Genomic DNA, 17274 nt, shown 5'->3' with positions numbered 1-17274 from the left:
TACAAATCACAGGCGTAAGGAAAAAATAAGGAGTGAGACACATTTGCAAGAAAATAGTTTATGGTTTGCTGTATGATAACAAACACAAAGGTCAAGAAATGGCTAATTCACATGTAATGTTTTTTGTTGCACAACAACCCCTTGTGATGATACACAGGCAAGAAAAACAATGAATTAAACATGAAGGATTTACACCAGTTTTAAAAATTATATCTACAATGTGACAGAAAAGTAAATACTGTATCTACGTCTGGTATAGAGTCAGTCCAACAAAGTGGTATATCTTCCTAATAAGACAAAAAATATAAAATGCATCCCAAAAAAAAAGAACAAATTAAAAAGTTTTTATCATTCCCTCAGAACCGGACAGTATATTCTCTCTAATCAAAACAAAATCCTTATTGATAAGAATCACAACTACATATTGTAGATGAGCATACTCAGATTAGAAAAATATTTTTACACCTTCTACTTTATAATATATTCTTTTACATTAGTGACTGTTGTTCTCCACCAGCGTAACGCATCATTTGGTACATTCAGAGGAGCTAATTCTATGACAGTAGTTCATGTTCTGTAAGGCATTCGTGCTGTTGAAGATAAGGATTAGTTGCCAGTTTACACACAGTATGATGTCGTGATTGACTGATTGATTTTGGCGCACATGCAGTAGAGTTTATGATACCATTGATAGAGATTCCAGTTCAAAGCTGCAGCATGCAGAGTACAGTTAGACAGAGAGGTTATGATAGATACGACCAGTAAATGACCTCAATCTCAGAAGATATTATTCTTCGACTCCATCCCGACTATCTTCCAAGAGTTTCCATCCTTTGATTCAAGTCTGTACTCATAACTTGTTGGCCACATTGTGCCTGGAAGTGAAGACTCTTTCTTCTTCACTCAGAAGCGGACACAGCCACTAGATTCTTCGGGGCTGTCAAAGTCGATTCCTTCGCACAGGGACTCCTTCAAGAAAAGAAGAAAGGGTCAATGACTCTCATTATTAATTAAAGCCTCAAAGCAGAAAATCCTATTTGAGAAAACTAAGAGACTTCCAGAGGACCCAGGAGTCTTCAGTTTCTATTTGAGAAATTAGGTCATCTTGTCGAGTGAGAGAAAACTGCCACATTGGCTAAATCTTATTCAGGACTTAAGGGTTGAATTTTTTATACAATCGGACCCATATACAGGACTTACCTGTACTCACAATCATAATCAACTACACTGAATGATTTGCAGTAACAATGAGTCAATACTCAAATATTCTAATACAACATGACATTTTATTTAAAACTGAAGGTGACCATTTGTAAAACATTGAAACCTTACTTTTAATGGAGTGTAGCACAAAGGCAACATATTAAATGTTGAAAGTGAGATATATCCTTGTCAGTGGAAGTTGACATGCCCAATTGGACTTGGATGTCAACAACACGTTTCAAAGGAGTTGGGGCAGTGGCAACCAAAGACTGGAAAAGTTTTTAAATGCTTAAAAAACCCTTGGTGAAACATCTCACAGTTATTGAGGTTAACTGGCGACAGGTTGTAACATTATAAAGGCATAAAAAGAAATCCCAGAGAGGCTGATATGCAAATAGTGCAGCACTTTAAGAAGAAGGTTTTTAACACAGAGTTGTATAGAATCTGGAGATTCATGGTCTACAATATATAATGTCACTAAAAGATTTAAAGAGTCTGAAGAAAACTTTGCATGTCCGGGACAAGGCAGTAAACAAATATTGGATTGCCGCGATCTTTGGGCCCTCAGACAACCCTGCATTAAAAACAGACACGATTCTGTAGTGGACATCACTGCCTGGGCACAGGGACACAGAATCCATTGTCTGTGAACACAGTGCATCCCTGTATTCACAAGTGCTCGCTTAAACTGTACCAGGCAAAGAGTAAACCAGATCTGGAAATGTTGCCGCCTTCTCTGGGAAAACTGACCTGTGGCAGTCAGAATGTGAAATTCTGTTTTGAAATAATGGACGTTGCATCCTATGGTCTTAAGAACAGAGGGACCGTCCGGCTTGTTATCAGCACTCCAGCATCTGTGATGGTATGGAGGTGCAGTAGTGCACACAGGACGGGTAACCTGTACGTTAGTGAAGGCTCAATAATGCTAAATGTTACATACAGGTTTCAGAGCTAAATCTGCTGCCAAGTATGACCTCATAAGTATGACCATATTCTGGATGAATTACAGCCTCATGGCTCTGTAGTCAAAGAGTCCAGCTGATAAAATGGCCTGCCTGCAACCCAACTCATCACCCACTGAAAAGTTGTGAGCATTATGAAGCATAAAATCCAATGAGACCCTGATCTGTTAAACACTTTACATCTTACCTTAGAAAATACCTTTCCACTTTTAAAATGACAGAAACTGGTCTCTTCAGTTCTCAAAACACTTACAAAGTGATGCAACAGAGAGGTAAACATGACCCTGTCCAAACGTTTGTGAAATGTGTTGCTTGCATCCAATTCAAAATGAGCCTACAGTTTTCAAAAACAATGACATTTCTTCCTTTCAGCATTTAATATGTCGTCTTTGTGCTATTTCTAATAAAATATGGGGTTTTACAAATCATCACATTCTGTTATTTTTTAAAATATTTTACACAATTTTATTGAATGTGGGAATTTAGATTTGCTTTATATATTTTTGTATATATGTCTACAATAAAGCTAATTTCCCCTAAACATCCGTAGGAGCCTTATAAATACCGTCATAAAAGAGTCGGTTGTTGCAGACATTTATTGAACAACCCAATCAGTGTCTGATAGCGTGTTCTTGATAACGTCCCTGACATGAAACAAAAGGCGTCCGCAGCTTTCGTTCTCACAAAGGTGATGGAAGGTTAGAGAAACTCAAAGAGTTCAAATCATAAAAAAATACACCAACGTGATAACATTTTGATGGGGGTGGGGGGGGGGGGGGGGTGGTTATGGTGGCGTGAGATGAGGAATGGGAAAGGCTGGCTACGAGAACATGGGTCTACAAAATACTCACAGACAAATGCTTCCTATCCAAGGCTGCGAGACAGGTAGGAGAAAGTGGAGGAAGAGAGAGAGCGATAGAAATGTCGGGAAGGGCTAAAGCAACAAACCCCATAAGGCAAGACCAACAAATACATACAACATGTGCAGATATGAATATGCATCTCAATATTCAACGTTGGTTTGGTGCTTTGAAATTTTTGTCAAATCAAATTGTTTAAAAAGAAATGGAATTACTCCCAATTAACAAAGTTTATGAATGGTTGTTTTACATGTCTTTGATGTTTGTGTGTCTTCTGTGTATCATAAAGGCCAAAATGTTCCTCTGCAAAGAAGGAGGCATGCCGTTCTGCATATTCAAGCCAGAGACAGGCCCGAAGTGGAGCAGAGGTCATGCAAGACAAACATCCGGCTTCCAAAACAGACAGACACAACATTAACAGAAGAGGAAAAACCCATTCATGATCCAGAGCATGTCCTAAGAGAGGAAGAGAGATAGATAGGCGGCTAGACAGAAATGGATTCTATGTGTGTGATTTTCAACACAGACACTAAATCATCGGAAGGATCCAGAGCTGATTGAGGGAATGTCAAACACAGGGTTACATCTATGGAGGGAGGTGATTGATTAACACTCGACACAGTGACTGGTTCAGAGGGGCAGCCTGTAACTATGAAACTAACTTGGCTTTGCCGTTCCTCTGGCATCAGAGCTGATGGGGTGGGGGCGAGCGGGAGCCAGGGCTGGTTGCCCGCGCTGTAGAGCCTGGGCCGCTTGACCTGGTCGTGACTGGACAAGGGCGTGTAACTATTCCGCCGGTGTATGAGAGCAGATTCCATCGGGATATTACCCTGGTAGGAGATGAAATACCGCAAAGGTTAAGGGAAATGTTTACAACACTCGGGGGACACCTCATCATACACAGACAAGCAAGTTAGCCATTATCTCTACAAGTAAACCACAGGGACAATTTAGATATCTGAAGCCTGGTTAGTGGACAGAAACTGTGTTGACTACATTATTCTACTAGAACACACATAGGCCTTCACAAGTAGTCCAAAGGTATAAGGCCAAGTGCAGCATCGTCGTGGCAGAAGCTTGTGTTAGTTGGTGTCTACCAAATTGGCATATGACTAGTCTAGAGTGAAACGTTGCAACAGATGATGACATCATTGTTTGGGGCAGGACACTTTTGTTGTCCTGGTAATCTTCTTGCACACAGAGCAATTGCACGATGAACAGAACGACGGGCTGTAATCTTTGCAAAACGAGATAAAAAAACCCCCAAAAGTTACAGACGCAGGAAGAATTAAAGACGCAGGGCTGAGTTGGGTATTTTTACGACTGAATATGAGCATGCAGCGTGAAGCAGGGCAGTGGGACATCAATGTGTGGGCCGACGCTCTCAGCTCCTGTGGTGTCTCTCGCTGAAGTTGGCAAAACTGCTTTTGAACTAAATGGTGTAAACACTCCATTAAAGGCTGGTGTGTTGGGATTTAACAGCCCCGGTATGAGATGGAAGCAAACCGTTAACCATCTGTGACTGTGTTTAATAGAGCTCGACCGATATTAGCATATCCAGTGACTATTGTATCGGCTACTTTTATCCAAGATATGCACCATTATGACTAGATTTATCCACCAGTCAAATAGCATTTCATTTGAGTTTCATTGTATTACACTTTCAATTCTCCAGCAGGGGGCGCTATATGGATTACAACAAGCATCCTCACTCTTCAGACTGTCAAGCTGTGATGCACGTACATGCACAGTTACTTAACAGTTGAGTGAACCATCTTGTCTTCATTTGAAATCTTTTTCACAAGTGTTTAATAACCGCATTTGAGGGAGTAAAACAATAAATATGTATATCTATATATATACCGTAACTACCTCTGAAGATCTAAAGATAAGAAAGATATTGGCTAATATATCGGTATCAGATTTGTTCTCTCACCAATATCGGTATCGGAAAACCTCCAATCGGTCGGACCCTAGTGTTTGAATTAGAAATTAGATTTAAACATGAGTCACAAGTTATTCAACTTATTTAGGCTTATGTAAAAGTTTCTGAGTTACTCAACTGGATTAAGAAATTGCTGTGTGCAATTTGTTTCACAAAGCAGCATAATAAAGTGCTCAAAATATATATTTTTTGTTTTACAGATCTTGCAGTCTTACCACACAGCACATCATTTCTATAACAGTACATCCCTGATTACAAAGGACAGAGGACTAACAACATCTGCTTCAATCCAGAGAGTACACCTTGTTAAACTGTAGATCAAACAAATCAGTCCACAATAGAATCTGTATTACCTTGGAGCATGCAACCAGAGACATGGGGATGATTAGCTTAGCAAAGCGATGTAGCATTATCAGCCATAGCCTCCAAACAAGGGGAAAAAAATATAACGGCATTAAAAGCTGACTTTGCATTCATTAGCTCACAGCTCCAGCAAGACTGAATCATAACATTTTACAGGTGAAAGGGACAAAAACTAGAACAGGGATATAAGAAAGGGAGCAAAGGGATGAACCAGCAGACACAACAAACAAGACAAAGAGCATTTTCATCTCTAAATTAGAGGATGAGATTCTGTGTTAGATCTGAATTATTACTGAGCAATTAGCATGTTGAATCTGACACTGCGGCTGGATTCAGAGCGACTTACAAGAGGCCGGTCTCGATGTGTGTTTACTGCCTCCACATTGAGGTAAAACATTTCCACTTTACAACCTGGAGGATAACAGAGAGAAAACATTTAAGCTAAAGTCAGATTACAAGGGGAAAAAAAATCTTATTTATCCGGGAAAACAAATTGTTTTCAAGAGTGTCATGTCCACAACAGACAGCAGCACAGTTAACAGAGTTACTGACAAACAATGAGCAGCCATACATACAAATATAATAAAGATACATCACTATTGAACACATTCAAACAGCAAATATTTGTCAAGATCGCCCACAGCCATATATATCAGGGAGAACATCTACAGCCAGATGTGTCATTTAACATCATCTTAAAAGCATCCAATGAGAGCGGCTCGTTAAGTGTCAGATCTATTTGTAATTTGTTCCGAGTAAAAGGAGCAGCAAACTTAAACGGCTTTGAACCAGAATGTAATCTTTGAGATGAGCTTTTTAAAACGTCAGCATCGTCCACACAAACATAAAAGTGGCAGCATCCAGTCTCCTCTAAGATTCAGAGGAGAGGCCGGATGTTATTCTAAAGGTTTAAACCTTTTCACTAGCTGCTGAATTTGAGATTTAAAAGCGAGAGATTCAATCAATCAATTCAAATAGAAGTATATCTGCAAGCTGAAACAGACTCAATCTGTGTACACTGAGAAGTGGAGACGGAAGACAGGTTGAACAGCATGACTTTCCTTTCGTCTGCTTTTAGAACAAGCTTGAAATCGTACAAATTGTTTATTTTATGGTGTCAAACTGAGAGCAATGCTGAGGCAAAAACCTACCATAAGCAACAGGGGTTAGCTTGAGCACTGTGTGGAGCGGGCATTTCATGTATGGCAGATCATCTGTGGGGCAAAAGAGAGAGTGTATAACAATTTATCTCCTGCCTGTGTGAGCTGGTGTATCTATACGGTGCACTACCTGCACTGTGTGTGTGTGTGTGTGTGTGTGTGTGTGTGTGTGTGTTTATCAGACCTGCACTCTTGTCCAGAAAGTAAGCTAGGAGGCAGCGCATCACAGCTTGATGACAGATGACCAGCACATTTCCCTGTCTCTCTAACTCCATGATAACAGGCTCCAGTCGTTGAACAAGATCCTGATAAGACTGGAGGAAAGGAGGAGAGAAGAGACTTCTTATAAGCGCACCGCAGAATGCCACGGCAAAAACTGATTCAAAGTAATCCGTGAGCTTCTAAAAACAGAAGATATGAAATATGAAATAAAGAATCAAGGACTTTAACTGCAGTCAATTTGACGTTGTCACATTAGAGCAAGAATTTTCCTCCGCAAACCAGGCAAGTTACACTTCTTACAATACTTAGTGTCTCCTGAAGATTGAGGGTGTAACTGTGGCATGGATGGGGGATATATTTGTATATCGAAAAACATTTGAAAGAATTCATTAGTAGTTGAAAATGTGTACTGAATGTTCACAGTTAGACTGTATTTCCCCTGGATTTGTCAAAGTAACGTTCTTAAAAAAAAGCCTTAGAAAATGTGCAAATAAAAGCCTCGCACCATTTTGGAGCCTACGGTGGCTGGAGAGTGCCAAATAAAATGACAAAGTGTGCAACACATTTATACTCACTCAACTCACTCACGCACTTCCTGCATTGAAAGTCATCCAGGCACCATGAAAGTGATTATTATACCTGTGCTCGTCCTGCTTCAGTATGTCTAAATTGAAACAGGTTATAGTGGTCTGGCAGGTCACCTCTCCTCCTGGATAGCGATAGTGGTATTTGTCCTGGTCCCTTAACGCAAACTCCTCCGGGAACGTCTCCTGGATCATCTCGTAAGTCATCTCCTCACACACACCCTAGACAAGGATAATGAAGGAGTTATCTTAATGTAGAGGCACGAGTATAAAATGATGATATGATAATACAAATCAAAACAAGGTCCCACTAAATCTTAACTTCACTTCTAAGACAACAGAACAGCAGGATTCAAATGAAGTTCACATGGAGACTACAGGAAGTATAAGAGGAGTATTTTCTTTTTATATAAGAATGAGGTTAGTGCTCTGAGTCTGTTTGACATGTAGTAGAGACAGCAAACAGATTTAATATGAATTATTTTTTTATAGTTTTTTATAGTTAACAGTGGAGTTGAAGCATGAGAGAGTTTTAAACTAAAGTTTCTGACTTAACAATCACTATTAAGTTAACGTGTCACCTGCTCCACCTTTGATTGTTTGCTGTGATCATTATCTACAGTTTTAAAACTTTGGTTTCTTTAGCTGTTACTTGCCTTTTTCATTTTTCTAGTGTCTACTTTCTGTCACCAACCCTTTCCCCACCTGCTTCTCCCGAGGCCTAGTCCACACGCAGGCGGGTATTTTTTGAAACTGAGGTTTTCCTGCTCCGTTTAAAAAAAATAATCCCGTCCACACGCGCTCACTTCTCAAAAACATCTTCGTCCACATGAAAGCGCAAAACGCACAGTTACTGTTGTCATGAGCATACCAAGTCAAAAACAGTTTTCCAGCCATTCCTCTGCAACAACCACTTCATTTCCAAAGTTGTCCATTCAGATGCTCCGTCAACACAGTGGGAGAGTAACTGTGTTTGTATGTGTAAGCGTTTAAAAAGTTCAGTGACACCAGCACTTGTTTGGGTCTGCTGCCATTGCACTAATCTCATGTAAACAAAAGTGACAGCGTCGCTCAATACCCTCAAACGGAGGAGAAACCTGCGCACAGTGTCACTTTACACGCCCAAAACTCTGTTTTCCCCCGTCTACAAGTGAACACCTTAAACAGAGTTTCTGAAAATCTTCACCCTAGAAGGAGTTTTCCAAAGCGTGCGTTATCAGGGACCTAAAAAGCAGTCTGTGTACGAAAGGCCAAAACACACCGAAAAAGCTACAAAAATACCTGTCTACGTGTGGACTAGGCCTAAGTGTCTCAGAAAATATCCATAAATTAGTCTCCAAGTATCTTAACCAGAGCTCAGTTCCTCTTTAATAAATTGGTTTGAGGACAGGGTACTGACAGCATCGATCTCATTGAGTATCTTCCACTGTTCATAAGGGACGCCGAGCTCCTCCGCGGTCTGGATGGTTCTTCTCAGCTGGCTCGTCCACACCTTTAAATCTGAGAGTTTGTGCTGCTCAATGAAATCTCTCAGGGCATGAGAAAACTGGGAAATAAAGAGAGAGAGAGACAGAGAGAAAGGTCGCCAATGAATCTGTCTGTTCATCATCTATCACCCTTTAATGGGAAATTCAGACGATTAAATGTGATAAAGGTCATGACTTACCCCACGGAGCCGGGGTGTGTAATTGGCTTTCCACAGGACAAAGACTTTGCAGTTCATAAAAAGAGGATCATGAAAGAGACCTCAGGCGATCGTACCTGTTTCCCTCGTGTAGAAAGCTCCGAGTCTCCTCCGATGCGGCCTTCGATGTTGTGGTTGCTCTCTCCGTGGCGACACAGGTAGATGGAGTGCGAGTGCACGTGGATGTTCATGAGGTAGTAGACGATCTTACTCTGGATGTAGTCCTGCACGCGGTTCACCAGAAAGCGCCGGCCCACGTTCATCACCTTGATAAAAGACAGATCCCTGCAGGTACAAAGGAAATATATATCTGGATCAAATTGTTGTTTACTGTCGCCATCTAGTGTTTGAATTTATGAACTGCAAGAGTAACTCCACAAAAGAACAAACATGCAACAATTTTTCTTCCTCATAAGAAGGATTATCAACCAAATTTTACAAGGAATGTATCTCAATGTTGACGGCCTTATGTACGTTTATGTCCAGTTTTTTTAGTTGAAAATCTTTTATTTTACTGATTTTTATTTATTGATTTTTTTTTTCATGTAACTTCCTTCAAATATAGCGTCTCATTCTTCAGAGAGACTCAGTCAAGAAAGAAGCAGCAAAACTATAAAATAAATCATGAACATTTCAATAAAGAGGCAGAGAGGCAGAGAGAGAGGCAGATTTAGGAAAATACAATATGCAGGAATAAATCCACACAGATTAAAAAATCATGCAAAACATTAGCACGATTTGATCAGGTCTTACTTGTCGTAATCATCAGGATCTAAAGGTTGGTAGGTAACCTTGTAGCACTCGATTCGTTTGAGGAAGTCGTCCATCACCCTCTCTCTGTGTCTCTCGGGGTAGTCAGGGCTGGACACTTTCACTTCCTGTCACAGGTATTCAGCACATTCAGAAAATGTCAGCAGGCACTTTAGTCGTTTGCCCAACACGACACGTGGAGTGAATATTTATAGATTACAGGTTTGACCCAGTAAACAAGTCACAGCCGGTGACATTTGTTCATACCAGAATATTAGCAGCGATGACTTCGGGGTCGTCACACACCGACTCCACAAAGAACACCTGTTGGGAAGAGTGCAGAGGGTTCAAGTTAAAGTAAAGCTTCCTGAAGCTCTGCTCAGAAGCAACGCCACAACAAGACGACGGCCACTCTCCTCGTTAGAGATTCAAGGGAACCTGAAGTTAAAGAAGGGATTTTACTGCGTCACACAAAGCTGCTCAAAATGTTTCACACTCCAATAATACCTTCAGAGGGTCAAAGTAGCATAGTGGGTTAATGCCTGCGCCCATATGTGCGGAGGCTGAAGTCCACAAAGGGGGCAGCCCAGGTTCAAGTCCGACCTGTGGCTCCTTTCCTGCATGTCTGTCTCTCTCTCTCTCTCTCTCTCTCTCTCTCCCTGATTCCTGACTCTATCCACTGTTGAGGCTGTCGTCTCAAGCGGGCGGCCCGGGTTCGCATCCCGCCTGTGGCCCATCTCCCGCATTTCGTTCCCCACTCTCTCTCCCTGGTTTCCGACTCTATCCACTGTCCTATCTCTCTCCATAAAGGCACAAAAAGCCCAAAAATAAATCTTAAAAAAAAATGCATAAAAAGCCATGGGTCTCCTTTCCCGCATGTCATTCCCTACTCTCTCTCTCTCTCTCTCCATGATTTCAGACTCAGGTCCTGTCTCCACATTTAAGGCATAAAAAGCCCAAAAATAACCCTTTAAAAAAAAAAAAAAAAAAAGTATTGCTGTTTCTTGTTGGGTTTCTCAGCAAGCTCTCAACCTGTTTGTTGACAATATTCAAGTCACTGCATTTCACTGCTCGTTTGACCCAAGATCAAAAACCGACAAAGACATGAAACAGGTTTGTTCTGATCAGAATATCAAGCGCTTCAGACCACTGGTGCTTTTTCTGGCTCTCAGTCTTTACATGTCACAGTCAATCTTTTCTAAAACAGGCACTCTCTATAACTTTAGAAGAGACAGATTCATTTGATATCATAATTTTTAAAGGTTTTTGAGCTTGTAATGCCTGCATTTTGGAGATAGGACAGTGGATAGTCAGAAACCAGGGGGAGAGAGAGAGTGGGGAATAACATGCGGGAAAGGAGTCACAGGTCGGATTCAAACTCAGGCTGCCCGCTTGAAGACCTAAAACCTCTGTACATGGGGCGCGCACACTAACCACTAGGCTACCGGTAAGCCCAAATTGATTTTGACACCAACTTGTGTCTGCAGAGACTCTTGTTCAACTTCACTAACCACTCCTTCAACACAAAGTCGTAGAAACTTCCAAGAAAACTTCAAAAAAACTCATAATTTCATTTGGTTTTACCTTGAACGCATTCTCCTTCACAAATCCTAGAATGAGATCACGGCGCTCTCTTGTTGTGTTTGTTGCATCAAACACCTAAACAAGGATCAAAAAGGGTGAAAAAAAAGAAAGAGTCATATATCTCATGTCTGTGTGGGCGTACAATGTTAAAATGTTTGTAGGACAGAAGGGATTAAGTTGTACTGATGCCAAATGTGATCCTGCTCTGGATATTTTAAATCTTTTGGATATTAGTGAACAGACGGATGAACTCACCGCAATCTGACCTCCCTCCTTTGTCAAATAGGCCTTCACATCGTGCAGAGCCACAAGAGCACACTGTCTGTGGGAGACGGAGAGAAAACATAGAAACAGCTCTCACCAACAAAAATCCTGAATCACTAAAATGTGTAACAGTTATACTATCCTTGAAATGCCATGAGAAATGCAAGATTAGAGAGTGATCCAGTGGAAGTATCATGTAAACCTAAAGTCTCAACATTTTAATTATGTTTTTTCGGCTCTTAAAGTAATTTGAAAATTTGAAAAATGATGTTCTAAGAAATGTTCATGGTGTCTGTGTAAAGTTTAAAAGAGGCTTTTGCAGCAAGCCCCAAGTGGACACATGCAGAACTGCAGTTTTTTTGCACTTCCACATTGGCTTCATTTTTCAACACAAGAGGTTGCGACTTGGTATTGACCCTCTCACCCAAATGAGGTCACTTCAGGTAGATTATAGGCTCAGAACGATGGGTAACAGAACAGTGGCTACATCCACTTCACGTATATTTTATCCACACTCCTGCACCTGTGACCACATCGACCCTGTCCTTCATAACCTCCACTGGCTCCCCATCCCCCAGCATATCCACTTCATACTCCTTATTATCACCTCCATAACCTGGCTCCTCCCCCCTACCTGTCTGAGCTCCTCCACCTGCACACTCCCCCCCCCCCCCCCCCTGCAGGACTAACCACCGGTCCTGGGGGGAAAGGGCCTTCTCCATTGCCGCTCTCACCCCATCAGAGACTCGCCCCTCACTCTCCACCTTCAAGAAATCCCCAAAACTCACCTGTTCAACATCGCCTACAACCACTAACAAACTCTGTTCTCATCATCTCATGCATTGTTTTAAGCATCTTTGAGAATTTTGAAAAGCACTATGTAAGTCTAATGATATTATATTATACAGACATGTGATTGGTATCCATAGGCTCATATTATTCCGGACTGCAGGTAATCATATTTGCCAGAATGTTGGAATATTACTTTGACTCATGAGCACAAATCAGATTTGTCACAATCAAAGGCGATGTCTGCTCTGGAAACATCCCACAGGCCTTTTCCTGTTTTTGCTAGATGTTGACGTTTCCTGTAATTCCCCCTCAGCTAATACTGCTCCTAGCAAAAAGACCAGCTCTCAGTATTAATCACAGCCGCAGTCTGAACCGGCTCGGATACTCCTGCAACACCCGGGAGTGCTCGTGTCAGCTTCAGAGTGACAGCAGCAGCTTGTTTAATATCTGGGTCACATTTCAGCACTGGGACGCTGTCAGAGCCTGTCACGTTTTTTTTAATGATAGCCATGTAGAGCAAAAGCCCCATTTGAATGACTTTGACTGAGATAAGACGGTGAGGGTATAGACGGTTATATCATTTATCAGCTTCTCTTTTTTCAGCAAAGCGCAGTGAATGACGCTTTGCCTGAATACAAACCAGAAACCCCAAGAACATGCTGTTGAAAGTGTTAAATAGTAGTGTCTGCTTGTGCACATTAAATACAGATTAGTGCCAAATGAAGGTGCTACGAACACTGTTCTGAGCTGGCCTGAGTATCCACTGTTGGCTCAAAAACAGCTTAGTCACCGATGCAGCAGAGGAGGCTGCAGAATATCAAAGAGCCTGATGTTGACTCAGAGAAATATTCCACTCAAGATAGTAGAGATGCTTCAGGCAGCTCCACCTAATGTTATTTCACAACAGATAATTTGTGGATGCCCCGCTGTAATGACTTAATGGACATATGCACATTTAGAAAAGTGGAACTCACTTCCGTATTTTCATGGCCTCCTCGTTGTCGTGGCGGAAGAAATCGTAGGACTTATAAGCTCTGACAGCCTCTCTGCGGTACACGCCCAGGTTGAACACTGCAGAGGGAACACAAGATATTAGCCATGACTTCACTGTTGTGGAGATGCAGATTTGTTTGCAATTTCAACCATTAAAATGGAACTTTTGCTACTTTTAGTCTCCTATTTTGAGATACTCTGGCGTCTAGTGAACACATTTAGAGTGCATGTCACGAGGGGCTGAAGATGCTGCACACATAAATACTAAAGAACATAGAACTTGTCACTGGGAAGTGTTTGAAACCCTTTTTAAAAAAAAGGATCTTATATTACAATTCTACAATTAAGACGCTTTTATCCAAAGCAACGTACAACAGAGAGTATGTACAACACAAGCAAGGAACCAGAGAGGAGGAAACAACGTCATAAAGTGCAGACGAAGAGCTTCAAGTCTGATCGAACACACAGCGTCTGACAGGAAGTGACCAGAGCCACAGCACTTATATGTATATTCATCATCATCAGTATCATGAATTGAGTAGGTGTTCATGCTCTGCCGTCCTAACAGCCTTACATTTGGAGGTCAAAGCCAGCATTAATCCCCCCTTTTTTGTTACAAACGATTGTCTTGCATATAAAATCTAATTTAAACAATACTTTAGAAACCATATAATTCTGTACTACAGTTTATAGGCCACAATGTCCTGTCCCTGTGAGCTAAAGAAAAGCACTAAAATAGTTAAACTCAAGTTAAAGACGAGATGGACACATCTTTCTGTAACAGTTGGGATACATTCAAAGACAATCGATTAATGTTGTAAAGGACTGAGTAGAACAGCTAACAGGTAAAGATCTGCCCGTTTTATCATTTTTAATCCTTTTATTTGCATTTATACTTCTTGACCTTTTGTGATTGTATTTTCTTCCTGCTGGATTTTGTAGACCACTCTGTTTGGCCTGACTGTTGAATGTTAATTCTGTTATCTTCCCAAATTCCTGCCTCTGCTTTGTCCGTCTAAGCACTATACAAACATCTATTGTTAAAGGTGCTCTCCTGATTTTCTGCTTCACATGGATTATTACGCTTTGATGTTGTGTTCTGTTGTTTTTCCAGTTGATCTCCAACTGGAAAAACAGTTTTGCATGTCGTGCTGTACCTTTGGTTGGGACTCCGATCCAGTTGAGGTAACGCGTGAGCTTCTTGGACATGTAGGTCTTCCCTCTCGCAGGCAGGCCGATCATCACGATCACTGTAGGAGAGTTAGTCATGTAGGAAGCCCAGGCTTCACAGGAGACAGAGAAACACATGTCAGGACAATAATAGAAACCCTACACGGCCTTAGAACAATAATATCTGACCATACAATGCTTAGCTACGGTGGCCCTGAAGCTACAAATAATGTCTATTAATAAAAAAACAAATCATTACAAAAGACTAAAAGAAAATCCAAAAGCACTTTCAAGCAAATAAATGTTGCCTCTTCTGAAACGTTGTTGAATTTTGACATGACAGACAACGATATTCAGCCCCAGGAAGACAAAGTAATAGCACAACATGAAATAAAACATGTTAATTTACTGTGACTTTTTGGAGGTTAGGCTGTATCTTAAAAAGAAAAAAAGAAATGTAGTTGTCTTCCTGGCAGGATTATAATATTCTAAAAAGTAGGGCATGTGTGTGTTTGACAAAAATAACTGCCTCTATGGACACAAATAAATATCACCAGTGGACTTGGGTTAAAAAAAGGAACTTAAGAATTTAGACCCACAGCCCCAGCCAAACCTGTGATATAACATACCAAGCGTGCAAACATATTTATGGTATTTCAGTGTGCAGGAGTTGGCTTGCATTTTTTGGGGGGGTAATTAAAAACAAGATATTATCCAACATTTGGGTGTATAAGACTGATCCAAACAAAACTGCATTTATTTCAGGACCAATCAGGAACCCTTTCTTTATCTGGGCCCTGGGTAGTCAGTCCCACTTCCCCCCCCCACCATGATGCCCATGAGAAAGGTTTTATATTCTTATTAGGTGTCACCTTTCTTTTGCCTGAAGACATTCACTTCGAATTTCTGACTTTTGCAGGTTGCAGTCTAAATGAAATGAGCTGCAGAGACCCAGGGAAGAGATTAAGAAGCAACCAAGAGCTGAAGAATGCACTGTCTTATGTTACCAGCAGAGCACCTGCAGGCGATTAAAGCAGTCAAGTATGAAGAAAGTGTTTAAATGTAATTATGGGCAAAGTCAGACTACTACTCACAGCATTTCTTCTCATACATTCTCAGGTCTGTTTTCTTGGCTTCTGCTGAGTTTGCACAGCCGTTGTCTGTCTGAGGGCTTGACATGTTGGAGTTCATATCAGCTCCTTTTATTTCTCAGAGGAACATTGTCCAAGCTTGTCTGAAACAGAGAAGTCAGGAAAACTAAATGTGTAATGTCCATGCACCTCTTAAACACACACACACACACACACACACACACACACACACACACACATATGTTGGAGCCTTTTCTAAAAACGTGCTATGTTTCCCTGGTTACACGAAGGATGCAGCAAGATGAGAAAAGGATGAAGAGAAATGAAGCTGCCACATCATCTGTTAGGGGAAAAAATCCAAACACAAAACCACTGAACAAGGCAAGCAATGATTTCCTCTCCAACCGGGGTGACTGAGTTCATGCGACACTGACATTTTAAACATAATCTGCTTGAAGACGCGTTTTTTTTTTTAACAGCATCAGACTCGTTTTATTCTTACCTGGTAGAAATTAAAAAATGTCAGGTCCTGCAGCAGTGAATCGCCTCAGCCGACACCGTCACACACCAAGGATGACACGTGAGCTGCCGGACCGGGAGTCTGCGTCCGCCGCTGCGGCCGGAGAAGCCAGTCTGGTCGGCCTGTCCTGTCCTGTCCTTGGCGCTGGCTGGTTCCTCCTCCTCGGCTGGCTGGTGTCCTTCCAAGCTGGAGGTGTGCCTCTACGTCACAGTTTTTTTTTTTTCCGCTCTCTTTACCGTAACCTTCATAATAAATATATCGTGAGCTAACACGGTAACGTCATAGAAAAAGCTTTATTTAAAAGGAAAACATGAAACCCTCAAAGAAAAGACAGCCTACAAATTTGTCCTATTTTTGTCTACCGTAACGTTGATAAAAGATCCATCGTGGCGTACGTAAATGCAAAAGGAAAAAAAAACAGCCCTAAAAAAGTTAAAGTAATTTTTTCTTTCTTTCTGTACATAATACTAACAGCGTAATAGATTAAATGTGAAAAGACGTATACAAATCTCCAAATGTTGTCATAATTTTCGTCTACCGTAACCTTGATAATAGATATTTTGTAGATTTTTAATTTTAATTTTTTTTATTTGTCAATTTTATGTCATTAAAAAAAACAATAAACAAACAAACATAAAATCTCAAATTTTGAATGAAAAGGAGCAGAAAGAAGATTAATCTTATAATATCTGCCCCTCTTTTACAAAACATTAATTAAAACAAAACAGAACACTTAATTCAAAAACAATTTAAATTAAATTAAATTGGCTGCAGGCAAACACAGCCACTGGCAGCCCCCTTGTAAGTCCTCCTTACCAATTCATTATGCAAAGTATATCACAATAAATTGTTATTACAGCATCACGAAAAAAAAAAAACAGTATCTCACTGACATATTTCCTCATATTTATTCAGCAAACTGGCTTTAATTTTTCTTTTAAATATCATGTTTGATTTTGATTATTTAGTTTCTCTGTTGAGATTGTTCCATAAACCGATTCCTTTCACAGTAAAACAACATTCATTGTCATTGTTAATAAAAAAAAAAAGAAGCCTTTTTAGCACTCTCTTAATTTTTTGTCTACCATAAGCTTGATGGTAGATCTGTCGTATCATACATCAGGCTA

The 17274-nt window shown here is 40.7% G+C and overlaps 1 protein-coding gene across 9 annotated transcripts; it reads right to left on the bottom strand.

Annotated features, from left to right (window-relative positions):
- Nucleotides 1-42: 42 nt before the first annotated feature.
- On the bottom strand, nt 43-16705 carry pfkfb2b (6-phosphofructo-2-kinase/fructose-2,6-biphosphatase 2b). Of its 9 annotated transcripts, XM_061041133.1 has the most exons (17): nt 16130-16700; nt 15631-15770; nt 14524-14649; nt 13348-13444; nt 11573-11639; nt 11318-11392; nt 10001-10057; nt 9737-9861; nt 9061-9268; nt 8699-8845; nt 7417-7521; nt 6678-6807; nt 6485-6547; nt 5680-5744; nt 3688-3855; nt 3017-3039; nt 43-969 (listed from the first exon to the last, which is right to left on the bottom strand). In XM_061041133.1, exons 2-17 carry the CDS (start codon nt 15725-15727, stop codon nt 900-902), a joined length of 1623 nt encoding a protein of 540 aa, XP_060897116.1. In that variant the 5' UTR covers nt 15728-15770; nt 16130-16700; the 3' UTR covers nt 43-899. The 9 variants fall into 9 exon arrangements, with proteins under 9 accessions (XP_060897116.1, XP_060897118.1, XP_060897119.1 ...); XM_061041135.1 differs by lacking the exon at nt 6485-6547 and having other exon boundaries at nt 16130-16705; XM_061041136.1 differs by lacking the exon at nt 3688-3855 and having other exon boundaries at nt 16130-16699.
- Between the last annotated feature and the right edge of the window lie 569 nt (nt 16706-17274).

The sequence above is a fragment of the Labrus mixtus genome, chromosome 7, assembly GCF_963584025.1.
Source record: "Labrus mixtus chromosome 7, fLabMix1.1, whole genome shotgun sequence".
In the NCBI taxonomy this organism is placed as follows: Eukaryota; Metazoa; Chordata; class Actinopteri; order Labriformes; family Labridae; genus Labrus; species Labrus mixtus.
Note: the sequence above shows the minus strand (reverse complement) of the source record. Positions and strands in the feature narration are given on the sequence as shown.

Bases quoted from the DNA above. Each gene is read 5' to 3' on its own strand.
- pfkfb2b (XM_061041133.1), bottom strand. From the start codon at position 15,727: ATGAACTCCAACATGTCAAGCCCTCAGACAGACAACGGCTGTGCAAAC. The intron at 14,650-15,630 runs GTGAGTAGTAGT...TCTCCTGTGAAG, and splicing joins AATGTATGAGAAGAAATGCT to CCTGGGCTTCCTACATGACT. The intron at 11,393-11,572 runs GTGAGTTCATCC...ATCCTTGTTTAG, and splicing joins AGGAGGGAGGTCAGATTGCG to GTGTTTGATGCAACAAACAC.